Source organism: Cricetulus griseus, chromosome 3, assembly GCF_003668045.3.
Source record: "Cricetulus griseus strain 17A/GY chromosome 3, alternate assembly CriGri-PICRH-1.0, whole genome shotgun sequence".
Lineage (NCBI taxonomy): Eukaryota > Metazoa > Chordata > Mammalia > Rodentia > Cricetidae > Cricetulus > Cricetulus griseus.
The window spans coordinates 223083884-223096043 of record NC_048596.1 but is presented as its reverse complement, the minus strand read 5'-3'; the positions used below and the strand labels follow the sequence as shown (position 1 = coordinate 223096043).

Sequence of the window (12160 nt, the reverse complement as noted above, 5' to 3'; positions counted from 1 at the left end):
TTTGTCTTAAAACAAAAAGGACAGCCGGGCATTGGTGGCACATGCCTTTAATCCCAGCACTCGGGAGGCAGAGGCAGGCGGATTTCTGTGAGTTCGAGGCCAGCCTGGTCTCCAGAGCGAGTGCCAGGATAGGCTCCAAAGCTACACAGAGAAACCCTGTCTCGAAAAAAAACCAAAAAAAAAAAAAAAGAAAAAAAAGAAAAGAAAAAGAAAACAAAACAAAAAAACAAAAAACAAAAAAGGACTCCAGGACTATCATGTCTAATTTTTGTGCTTGTTATTCATGGCTGATTGGGAATGTCCTTCTGTGTATGTTTCTCCTATTGGTTGTTGAATAAAGTACTGTTGGCCAATGAAGAAGCAAGTTAGGTGGGACTAGGAGTAAAGGAGGATTCTGGATTCTGGGAAATATAGTAGAGATCCAGGCAGGAAGTGACATAGCTGGAGACTCAGAATATAAGCAGGGTGCTTCCTCTTGCTCTTCCTCGTCCTCTCTGTTGAGTCACCATGTAACCACTAGGAAGATAGGACACAAGGCCTGCGTCCTCCATAAGTCTTATGATTATGGTTGATAATTAAGACTGAGCTAGCATATAAGAAATCCTAGTCAATTGGCCAGCAGCATTGTAAACCAATATAAGACTCTGTGTTATTCTGGGTGCCCACGTGGTGGCAGGGCTCAGGTGGGTGGAGTAAAGACTTATTGTAACACATGGCAGTCTTTTTTCTTCCCCCACTTGCTCGCTTCAGGTTTCAATGTTCGTCTGAGTGGCCAAGATGTTGGCCGTGGAACTTTTAGCCAAAGGCATGCAATGGTGGTTTGCCAGAACACAGACAATGCCTACATTCCTCTGAACCATATGGACCCTAATCAGAAGGGGTTTCTGGAGGTAAGCCATTTATATATAAAATTTACGTATTGATGTGTTAACTGTTACAGTTATAACATTTGATTTGATTTTGAGACAGTCTTAGCCCAGGTTGCCCTCAAATTCCCCAGTAGCTGAAAATGACCTTGAATTCCTCTTGATCCTTCTGACTCTGCTTCAGGTGCTGGGGGTTATAGGCCTGCACCATCACACCCAGAAATTAGAGGGTTCTTCAGGCAACTAAATTCAGATGTCAGAAACTTTATGTTCAATACTTCTTTTTAAAATAAAGGAATGCTGAGTGGGAGGCAGTGGAGGTCTGTAAATTTGGAATGAAAGAAACAAATGAGAGCCATGTTGGAGCCGGCACTTGAAGACTAGAGGAATCACCCTGGCCACCTGTCTGTAATTATGTCAGGTTAAAACCAACATTGCAGGCTGTAAAACTGTTGTGATTTATTAAACTTAATCGAAGTTGTGGATAGTAAGCCAGCATTTCTAGCAGAAACAGAAACACTTCCTCCAGGTTATCTTGCTCCCTAAAGTTTAACGGATGTTTCTTTGGATTTCTCTGTGTAGCCGAGTTCCTGGAACTCACTCTATAGACCAGGCTAGCTTCAAACTCACAGAGATTGACCTGCTTCTGCCTCCTGAGTGCTGGGATTAAAGGCATGAGCCGCCACCACCACCCCATCCAGTTTTTAAAATCTGAAGAGTAGGGTTTTTCATTTTTGTTTCTTCAACAATTACTTTAGTGAAAAGCACATGATATTTATGAAAATAAATTATTCCCTTAAGGTGAACTTAATAATTTGTTGCTTTCTTTCCTATTCCAGTTGCTGGTTTGAGAATATAACCTGTGTGTATGGTGGAGCTGGGAGATAGCTCAGTCAATAAAGAGCTTCCTGTGCAGGCATGAGTTTAGTTCCCACCATCTGGTAAAAAGCCAGGAACATCAGTCCCGGCACTAGGGAGGTAAAGACAGAGGATCTGGAGCCTTACTTGTTAGCCAGTCCAGCTGAATCTGGGAGCTTCAGGTTCAGTGAGATATTCCATCTCGAAAAATAAGGTGGAAAGTAGTGGAGGAAGATGTGGGATTTCAAGATTCTCTTTTCACACATCCTTTCGAGGTGACTTGAAAGAGATACATTCCTTTCTTATTTTTCTAAAATCTGTCTTTGTATCGAATCAGATTAATGAACCAGTGTCCTGCCACCTCATATTAGACTTTCACCGAGCTGTGATTTGGTATTTAATATCAGTTTTGATATATTGCAGTGCCATGGTGCAAGCCACAGCTCCTGTTTAATCAGGTAGTGGTGAGGGGAAACAACATTCCCCTGTCCAGGGTTACTGAGCTAGGATGCTCCCTCTTAAGATGCTAAATGCACTTTTGACATACATTTTTTAAAAATTCTTTTTATTAGTTCAAATTAGGAACAAGCTTGCTTTACATGTCAATCCCTTCTCCCTCTCCCTTCCCTCTCTCCACCCTTGACATACATTTTTAACCTTTATTTGTATGTGTATGAGTGCTTTGCTTGCATGTATGTCCATGTGCCATTTGTATGCCTGGGGCCTGAGGAGGCTGAAGAAGACATTGGCTCCCCTGGAACTGGAATTAACAGGCAATTGTGAGTTGCCATTTGGATGCTGGAAAATGAACCCAGGTTCTCTGGAAGAACAGCCAGTGCTCTTAACAACTGTGCTATGTTTCTAGTCCAGTTGGCTTATGATATTTTCAAACAAATAAATGGGTTTATTGGAACAGAGCAACTATACTTATTTAGAGGGTAGATAAAAGTAAAAAAGTTGAAGATAAGTCGATTAAGTCACTTCCTAGAAGTTTGAAAAGAAGCCAAAAAAAAAATATGACTGAGGGAGCTTAAGTCAGGAGTAATTTTTGTTTTATTTTTAAGCATTTGATTGATGGTCTCTTTGGTGAGGTAAAGTTCACAAAGGAGGAATTAGGTAATGGAGCCAGGACCTGAAAGGAACAGAAAGAAGGGATGGATGGAGAATGAGTAGGCATGTCAATCTTGGATAGGAAGACAGGGGAAGGAGGAAGTGAGAACAGAGAGGGATTTAGCCTTGCCTAAGATGTGTTTATAACACACATCAACCTGAGATCTGAAGTCAGAATGGGCATCTAAAGGAATAGATTAAGCACGATTCCACCCACCATGCTAGAAAATAACCCATTGACATTTTTGTGTTTGTCATTTAGTTTTTATCTATATAAATCACTTTTTATAGCTGGAATTAGAAGTTATATAATTCGTGTGTGTGTGTGTGTGTGTGTGTGTGTGTGTGTGTGTGTTTGTGTGTGTGTGTGTGTGTTCATGTTTGTGTTCTAGTTTGCTTTCTATTGCTATGATAAACACCATAACCAAAAGCAACTCGAGGAGGAAAGACATGTCCTAGCTATAGTCCATCATTGAGGGAAGTTGAGGCTTGTTTTAATGGCTTGTTCCCCTGGTTTGCTCATAGTCTAGCCCCCCTGCCTGGGGACAGTATGACCCACAATGGGCTAGTCCCACTTATATCAATTTAGCAATTAAGAAAATACCTCACAGATACCGGCATAGGCTAGTCCACTATAGACAGTTTCTTAATTGAAGTTCCCTCTTCCCAGGTGACTCCAGTTTGTATTAAATTGACAAAAACTACTCAGCACACTGTGTGTATGCAAACGTGTATACATGTACATGTGCAGGCCAGAGAACAAGCTTGAGAGTTGTCCCCTGAAGTGCCATCCACATTTCTGTTTTTGAGATGTGGTCTCTCACTGGCTAAGTAGGCTAGGTTGTTAGCTGACTAGGGAGCCCAGGGAATCCCCTGTCTCTGCCACCTCAGCTCTAGGATTGCAAACTTGTGCCATCATGCCTATTTTTTTTTTCACCACGGATAATCCAGGTCCTTATGCATGGCAACACTTTGCTGACTGAGCTATCTTCAAAGTCCTCTGGGGTTGTTGGTTCGTTAAAGATTTTATTGAAAACAACTCACAAAATTTGACCTTTCACTAAGACCACCACCACTGTTTGATTTCAGAATACTTTCATCTCCTCAAAGGAAACACTGTTAACTATCAGCACCTGTCTCCCATTCCATCTTCCCTCTAGTTGCTGGCAGCCATTAGCAGCTGACTGTTTTAATGGGATTTGTCTATCTCAGGAAGCTCCTGTACATAGGGTGATATATTCCCATATATGATGTTAATTTGATATGGGTTTTTCAAAGCCCATCTATGCTGTCATATGTGTCAGTACTTCATTCCTTTTCATTGCCAATAAATAGTCTGTAGAGATATAACATTCAAAAAATTGGAAAAAAGAAAAGTTGGAGCAAGATGGGTATGGTGGCTCATGCCTACAATACTAGGAATCTAGAAGGTAAAGCAAGAGGATTATCATGAGTTTGAGGCCAGACTGGGCTACATAGCAGGTTCCAGACCATCTTGGGCTACCCTATCTCAAATAAAATTCCTTTTTTTTTTTTGAGACAGGGTTTCTCTGTGTAGCTTTGGAGCCTGTCCTAGAACATACTCTATAGACCAGGCTGGTCTCAAACTCACAGAGAACCTCCTGCCTCTGACTCCTGGGATTAAAAGCGTGTGCCATGAGGCATATTGATACCTTCTCAGCCATCTTGCTATCTTCCCCAAGTAGTCCCCTTCCCTCCTTTTTCCCATCTTTTTTTTTCTTTTTTTTGTGGTGGTGCTGGAGTTTGAACCCAGGACCTTGTGAATGTTAGGCAAGTCCTCTAGCACTGTATAATTTCCTAGCCCTGTACTACTTATTCTTGAAGAAAATCTTGAATGACTGTATTCCAATATCTTCTCTTTTCCTTTCTTTGTCCTAACTTTCTCCAAACACACCAGTGACAGTGAGCAGTAGGTCTCCTTTTGCAAAGAAATGAGGTGATGAGTGAGAGCAAAACTCCCTTCCACGCCCCTCCTTCTCTTGAGAGGTTTGTATCCTCCTGCTGCTTTACTTTTGCTGGCTTCTCTCCGATGTCTCATGCACTTCAGTGTCTGATCTCTTCCTCGCTATTAGGTTAGCAACAGCCCCCTGTCAGAAGAGGCTGTCCTGGGGTTTGAATATGGAATGAGTATTGAAAGCCCAAAGTTGCTGCCCCTCTGGGAAGCTCAGTTTGGTGATTTCTTCAATGGAGCCCAGATCATCTTTGACACATTCATCTCTGGAGGTTGGTGTTAGGGAGTGGCTAGGTGGTGGTGGGTTCCAGTCTCATATCATAAGTAAACGGAAAAGGGCCATCACTGCCTCTGAGATTCTCGGTACCACCGCATCTCCAGAGAGCTTGGGGAGTTGACTTGTTATCCGCAGGTACATGGCAGCTTTCAGGCTGTGTAATGAGCTTCTAGGAAGAGCATCTTAGCTTTCTGTCAGCATTTCATTGTCCCCCATATCCTGAGGGATGTGTCTAGCTGCAGGGAGCACAGATGTACCCGGCAGCTCCTAGGCTATGTCGTTCTGCACCTGTTCTTACAGTGTTTGCTGAATAGCATAATTAGCCAGCATTCTGTGGTGACACAAGTGACACTTTATGGTTGGGATTGATGGTTCCCTTGCAAATCTGACATTTTTTAGAAGGAAGAAAAATGCTTGAGGAATCTTGAGTTTGACATGTCCAGAAACTATTTGTGTGTGTGTTCATGTGTGTGCAGATGTACATGCACATAGTTAGTTACATATGGAAGTCAGAGGTCAAGCTCAGGTGTTTTTTTTTCAGGAGCTGTCCACCTTGTTTTTTGAGTCTCTCACCAAGACTTGGGGCTCACCAATTAGACTAAGCTGGCTGGCCAGCAAACTTCAGGGATCCATCTCTTTGCTCCCCTAGCACCAGGATTACAAGTGTGCCTGGCTTTTTATGTGAGTGCTGGGTATTGAACTCAGGTCCCCAGACTCACACACCAAGTGTTTTATAAATTGAGCTATCTTACCTGTCCCAAGAGACTATTCTCAAATGTCTACTGCTCTCTATTTGAGGACAGTGACCAATGTTGTCTGTTGTGCTCTGAGCATGGCAGAAGCTGCTTGTATTTGTAAAGAGTTGTTGTAAAATGAAATCAGAGTGCCACATGTTGTCTGGGACACTTACCATTGAATTAGTCTTATAGTCACTAAAGCCCAAAGCATGTGATGTGACAGGTTTTTGTACATTCAAATGGGTGTTTCCATTTAAGTATAGAAGATATATGTAATGAAAGCAGTTTGGAGACTCAGGAACCAAATTAGCATTTTGTTTCATTCTCCAAGTCATGTCAGGTTATTTTGTTCTGCTTCATAAAGGAGTCCCTATCTTGTGTTTCCCCAGGAGAGGCCAAGTGGCTTCTGCAGAGTGGCATTGTCATTCTCCTTCCACATGGGTATGATGGGGCTGGACCTGACCACTCATCTTGTCGAATAGAGCGTTTCTTGCAGGTATGTAGAACATCTGACTCTTTTGCCGGTACCTTCCAAACTCATGTGTGGGTACTGACTGCTCAAGAGAAGGTCACTAGAATATTTTTTTTTTTCTCGAGACAGGGTTTCTCTGTGTAACTTTGGAGCCTATACTGGAACACACTCTGGAGGCCAGGGTGGCCGCGAACTCATAGAGGATCTGCCTGCCTCTGCCTCCCGAGTCCTGGGATTAAAGTCTTGCACCACCAATGCCCGGCTTAGAATATGTTTTTTTTTTTTTTTAAATCTTTCCCAGATTTCTTTCAAACAGCCTCGTTTGGAAGTAGCTGTGCTAGAAATGAGTGGATGGAGATAACCCCCTTTCTCTTCTTTGAACACTTTATAGGTCAGGGAAAATGCCTTCTAATACCTTTCTGTTACATAATGGAGAGGAATACCTTTATTAACTGAGAATATATATGCTTCCCTTTAGCCAGTGGGTTGTGTTTGGGACTAATTTAAAGGATCTCAGTGTGCCTGTGTTCTCTTTCCATCGCCCTCCTAGATGTGTGATAGTGCAGAAGAAGGGGTGGACAGTGACACTGTGAATATGTTTGTGGTACACCCAACTACTCCTGCTCAGTATTTCCACTTGCTTAGGCGACAAATGATCCGGAACTTCAGAAAACCTCTCATCATTGCTTCTCCCAAAGTATTACTCAGGTACCCTGTAAGTAGAAAGAGCTTGCTCATAGGCCTTTTCCTTTCCTCAGTTTCTTGTTTTCTATTTTCTCGGTGTTCTGCATTTAACTGTATTTATTTTGTTTAAGTTTTATTTGGTGTGTGTGTGTGTGTGTGTGTGTGTGTGTGTGTGTGTGTGTGTGTGTGAGTAGTAGTAGTAGTAGTAGTAGTAGTAGTAGTGGTGGTGGTGGTGGTAGTAGTAGCCCTCAGAGGCCAGAAGAAGTGTTGGATTCCCTGGAGCTGGACTCAAAGGATGGTTATGAGCCAGTCAGTGTGGGTGCTGAGACCTAAGCTCAGGTCTCTGGACCAGCAGCAAGTGCTCTTAGCCTCTGAGCTATCTATTGCTCATTATCAAGCAGCTGTTTTGTGGCTTTCTCTATGGTTCCCTTCACCAGTATTCTCAGGAATCTTGAGATGTCACAGGGAATTCAAGAAAAGTTATACAGTCCCTTAGGATTGGTTGCTTTTTTTTTTTTTTTTGGTGTGTGTGTGTGTGTGTTTGTGTGTGTGTGTGTGTGTGTGTGTGTGTGTGTGTGTGTGTGTGTGTGGTATTGTTGTTATTGTTTTATTTTTTCTGGAAGGGCTCTTCTGATACAGATATTTTGAAACAGAAGTCTCAAGCCAAGTCAAACTGTAAATTACAACAATGGTCAGCTGATTTGGGTACAGAAGCAGAGGCAGGCAGATCTCTCTGCATTCAATGCTAGCCTGGTCTACATAGTGAGTTCCAGGCCATCCTGAACTACATAGTGAGATGCTGTCTCAGAAAACAAAACAAAACAAAACAAAACAAAAAAACCAAACCAAACGAAAACTGTCATACAGTACAGACAAAGCACGCTCTTATCATTTAGGTTTGAAGTACACAGAACTGTATCTTGGAGAACACAGTGTTAGTGCACCTGCTTGAGTGAAATTCTATGCCAGAATTCTGGAGCTGTTTTTTATAAGATCTGATCTAAGTTACAGCTATCGGTCTTTTCCATCATTGGCTATTTCTCTCCTGTAGGCAGCTGTGTCAACTCTTCAGGAAATGGCGCCAGGAACAGCATTCAAACCTGTTATTGGTGATTCATCAGTAGATCCAAAAAAGTAATTTGATATTTCTCTGTCTCTTATTCTGGGTAGGGTTTTTAAATAAGTGAACAAAATTTCTTATATCATGCTATAATTTTTCATGTGTATGTATGTGTATGTGTATGCATGTGAGGGACTGAATACACCGCCTTACCATGCTAGGCAAGTATTTTACTTCTGAGGTACATTTCAGCCCCTCTCCTTATAGGCATATGTTAAGGGGAGTATGTGAAAGAGCAAACTCTGGGGACAGATGCTGCAGAAGGGGAATTGCTGGGCTCAGCAGATGACTGAACCCAGCAGCAGAGCCCCAAGCAGCTTTATTGCAACACATTGAAATCTAGTCTCTTTCTTCTGACACAAATCTGAAGGATGTTTCTCTCCACACCATTGTCTACTTTGTCCCCAACAGTGTTAAAACCCTCATATTCTGCTGTGGCAAACACTTTTATGCCCTGCTGAAGCAAAGAGAATCTTTGGGGACCAAGAAGCATGACTTTGCCATCATTCGAATAGAGGAACTCTGTCCTTTCCCACTGGATTCATTACAACAAGAGATGAGCAAATACAAGCACGTTAAAGGTAAAGGCTTGTTTCTGTTTTTCAGATACCTGAAACCTGTTCATACTATTTCAGATGGAAAGAGGTGGGGGCAGTGAAAGGTACTAGAAAATCAAATCTCTTGGAATACAAGGACATGTTTTGAAAAACCACCAGGGCCATGACTCTCTTGGTGTCCCACTCAGTCTTCCCACTATCATCTAAACATAATTTCTTGAGAATTTGTGGGTCATTGGTGCTGTGCCATCGTGTGTGATAATTGCAATATAATTGTAAATGATAAAGTACTTAGGATTGGAAAATTTGATATCTGTATGTACCTAATAGAAATTAAGTGATTACAGACCTAAATGTAACTGTAAAACTATTAGGAGAAAATCTCTGTGAGCTTGGTTAGATGGAAAGTTTTTAGTCATATCATCAAATATTGGGCTTAATCAACATGAAAAGCTTACATTGTAAAAATTATTGTAGGGGCTAGAGAGATGGCTCAGTGCTTAAGAGCACTGGCTGTGCTTCCAAAGGATCTGGCTCAATTCTTAGCACCCACATGGTGGTTAATGACTAGATGTAACTCTAGTTTCAAGGAATCTGACTTCTTTTGGCCTCTGAGCGCACCAGACACACAAGTGGTGCACAGATATACATGCAGGCAAAACACCTATACCCCAAATATATTTAAAATACAAAACAAAACACATACTCCCTAAAACTGAGGATACAAAGCAACTGGAACCCTCACTCACCACTGCTGTGATTGTAAGTGATTGCAACAACTCTGGAAGATGGTTTCTTACTATATAAACCCCAGTTTACCATGTAACCCAGAATTTCCACTGCTGGTTTACCCAGAAAATGAAAACAGGTTCACAGGAAAATCTGCATACAGGTATTTTTAGCAGCTATATTTGTTTTTTTTGTTTTTAGCAGCTTTATTTGTAATTGCCTCAAGCTGGAAACAGTCAAACTGTCCTTCATCTAGGGAATGGATAAACACAGCTCCCCTGTAGCAGAAATGTGTGTAATATCATACTCAATAAAACAGGAAATAGATACTACATATTATGCAGGGCCTCAAGGATGCTAAAAGCAAGCAGGCTAGCACTGAGCCTCAGGAATGAAATGTTGCTATCTATAAGAACTTGGATAAATCACCAATGTATTTCGGTAATTCACGTCAGACTCAAAAGGCTACACACTGTCCAACTCCATTTATATGGCATTTTGGTAAAGGTGAAACTTCACAGTAGACAAAAGACTGATTGTTGCTGACATTTCAGACTCAGAAGCGTACTGACTGCAAGTAATCCGATGAGGAGACTTGGGGTTGAAAGAACTGTTTGCATCATGATTGCTCTGGTGAACACATAACTATGTACTTGCCAGGAAAGAAAAGAAGAGAAAAGAAAAGAAAAGAAAGAAAGGAAGGAAGGAAGGAAGGAAGGAAGGAAGGAAAGAAGGAAGGAAGGAAGGAAGAAAGGAGAGAAGGAAAGAAAGGAAGGAAGAAGATAACATTAGGAGCTAGAGAGATAGCTCAGGAGTTAAGAGCCCTTTCCAGTATCTACATTGGTGGCTTACAACCATCTGTGACTCTAGGATCCAATGTCCTTTTCTGGCCTCCTTGGGTACCGGAGCATATGGCATACATTTATACAGACATGCATACATACATATAATTAGTAAAATATTTTAAGATGCTAACATGTTGGAAAATGATATATTTAATTGAAGTTGCAAATTTATCTATTTATCATCCATTCCTCTACTCCACTTCTTGGTATATAAGTTTATATGAGGTGCTGAAGTATTTTTTTTCTTTTTGTAGATATCATTTGGAGTCAGGAGGAGCCTCAGAACATGGGTCCATGGTTTTTTGTTTCTCCAAGGTTTGAAAAACAATTGGCTTGCAAGGTGAGTGCCCATTATTATATATCCATCCATCCATCCATCCATCCATCCATCCATCCATCCATATTCTCTCTCTCGTGTTTCTCTTAGAGTAACAACATATGGGTTTTTATTACCAGCTTGCTCATTTATTTAAAGTTAAACAAAACCCTCTATTTTCGGCTGGTCATAGTGGCACATTCCTATATTAGGAGGTTGGGGTCAGTTGAGTTTATGAGTTTGAGATCAGCTCAGGCAACATAGTTGCATCCCAATACATAAAGAGGAAGAAGGAATAAGAAGGAAAATCTAGTTTTAGATTATTTCTTTGGGGAAAATGTTGATTTTATGGAGCTGTCTGTGTATTCAGATTACAGAGTTGAGTCTCTTATCCAGAATGATTAGAACCAGAAGTATTTCACATATGTGAGGTTTTCAGATTTTGGAGTATTTATGTACATTTTCTAGGCTGAGAAGCTTTAAAAAAAATTCCAAAATCTGAAATGCCTCAAAACCCAAGACCTTTTAAAGACTGAAATGAGAATTTCTAAATTCCAGAGTTTGGAGAATTTCAGATTTTGGATTAAGGATGCTCAACCTGTAACATTATGTTAAAAATGTGTTTGTATTCCAAAAAAACTATGAACATTGCATGTTGTTACTTTTCTGTTTCCCATCGTGTCTAGTCCAAGTGCCAGAGAAAGATGCTGGCATTTTTCCAGACATGTTATAATGCTGTTAGACTATATGTCTTTATTTTCCTCAGGAATGAAGAAACTAATAGTTCTATTTTTGTTTATCTTTTTATTCTATGTGTATTAGAATATAGTTTTTTTATTTAGTATGAGTTTGCTAGGCTCAAGTCATTTTCACACGAAATACATCTAGTTAAATAAACTACAGTTAAGATCAAAAGATGGAGTTTTTTTCACTTTATCATGCCTGGAATCCAGGGGTACATATTTCCCTCTACTCTGTTCTCTGTAATTCAATATTTCTTATTTGCTTGAACAAACTAATGGAGAATATATATATCTTCTTGGTGGAACTGAGCAGAACTCAAAATGTCATTTGATTTCTTCTTTGCTCCAATGACAGCTCCGTCTTGTAAGCCGGCCCCCTTTGCCAGCACCTGCAGTGGGAATTGGCACAGTGCACCAGCAGCAGCATGAAGACATCCTCACCAAGACCTTCGCTTCATAATGTGCTTTAAGAAAACAGGATTGCCTTTTAAGCAAAGTGCTATAGAGGAAACTCTGCTTCCTCCACCCTATCTCCTTTCCCCTAGCTAGCATGGAAGTCTGTGGAGTGATTGGGACGACTGACTGTGAAATAAGTGGAGAATAAGTGGGGAAATTGATGTTATGAATAATGAAACAAGATAGTAGATTTTATGCTTTGCAGGACAATAGTGTTTGTTACACTTTGATTATATTTGAATGAACTGGAAAAGGAGGTCACCAACCAGAAGTATTCAGACTCCACTGTAACTGACCATAAATGAGCAGGGAAAGTTCTTTGGCCAGAATATGGGGCTGTGTATAGGTAGCCCCAACACTACCATTTAATTAGTTTAATGAACATAACTCCTTAATATCCCCCCTTTTTAAAGTGCTC

At 40.9% G+C, this 12160-nt stretch overlaps 1 protein-coding gene across 2 annotated transcripts in view; it reads left to right on the top strand.

Moving 5' to 3' along the window:
* Dhtkd1 (dehydrogenase E1 and transketolase domain containing 1) overlaps nucleotides 1–11746 on the top strand; it is a 36877-nt gene extending 25131 nt beyond the window's left edge. Inside the window, exons 10-17 of one of the 2 annotated variants that reach the window (XM_027405175.2) lie at nucleotides 751–890; nucleotides 4928–5078; nucleotides 6210–6316; nucleotides 6843–7007; nucleotides 8028–8110; nucleotides 8508–8677; nucleotides 10482–10567; nucleotides 11642–11746. In XM_027405175.2, the coding sequence (XP_027260976.1) occupies nucleotides 751–890; nucleotides 4928–5078; nucleotides 6210–6316; nucleotides 6843–7007; nucleotides 8028–8110; nucleotides 8508–8677; nucleotides 10482–10567; nucleotides 11642–11746 (1007 nt within the window). Of the gene's footprint in view, nucleotides 1–750; nucleotides 891–4927; nucleotides 5079–6209; nucleotides 6317–6842; nucleotides 7008–8027; nucleotides 8111–8507; nucleotides 8678–10481; nucleotides 10568–11641 lie in introns of those variants that run through there. The other variant, XM_035442831.1, reaches the window with a different exon arrangement.
* Nucleotides 11747–12160: the final 414 nt, after the last annotated feature.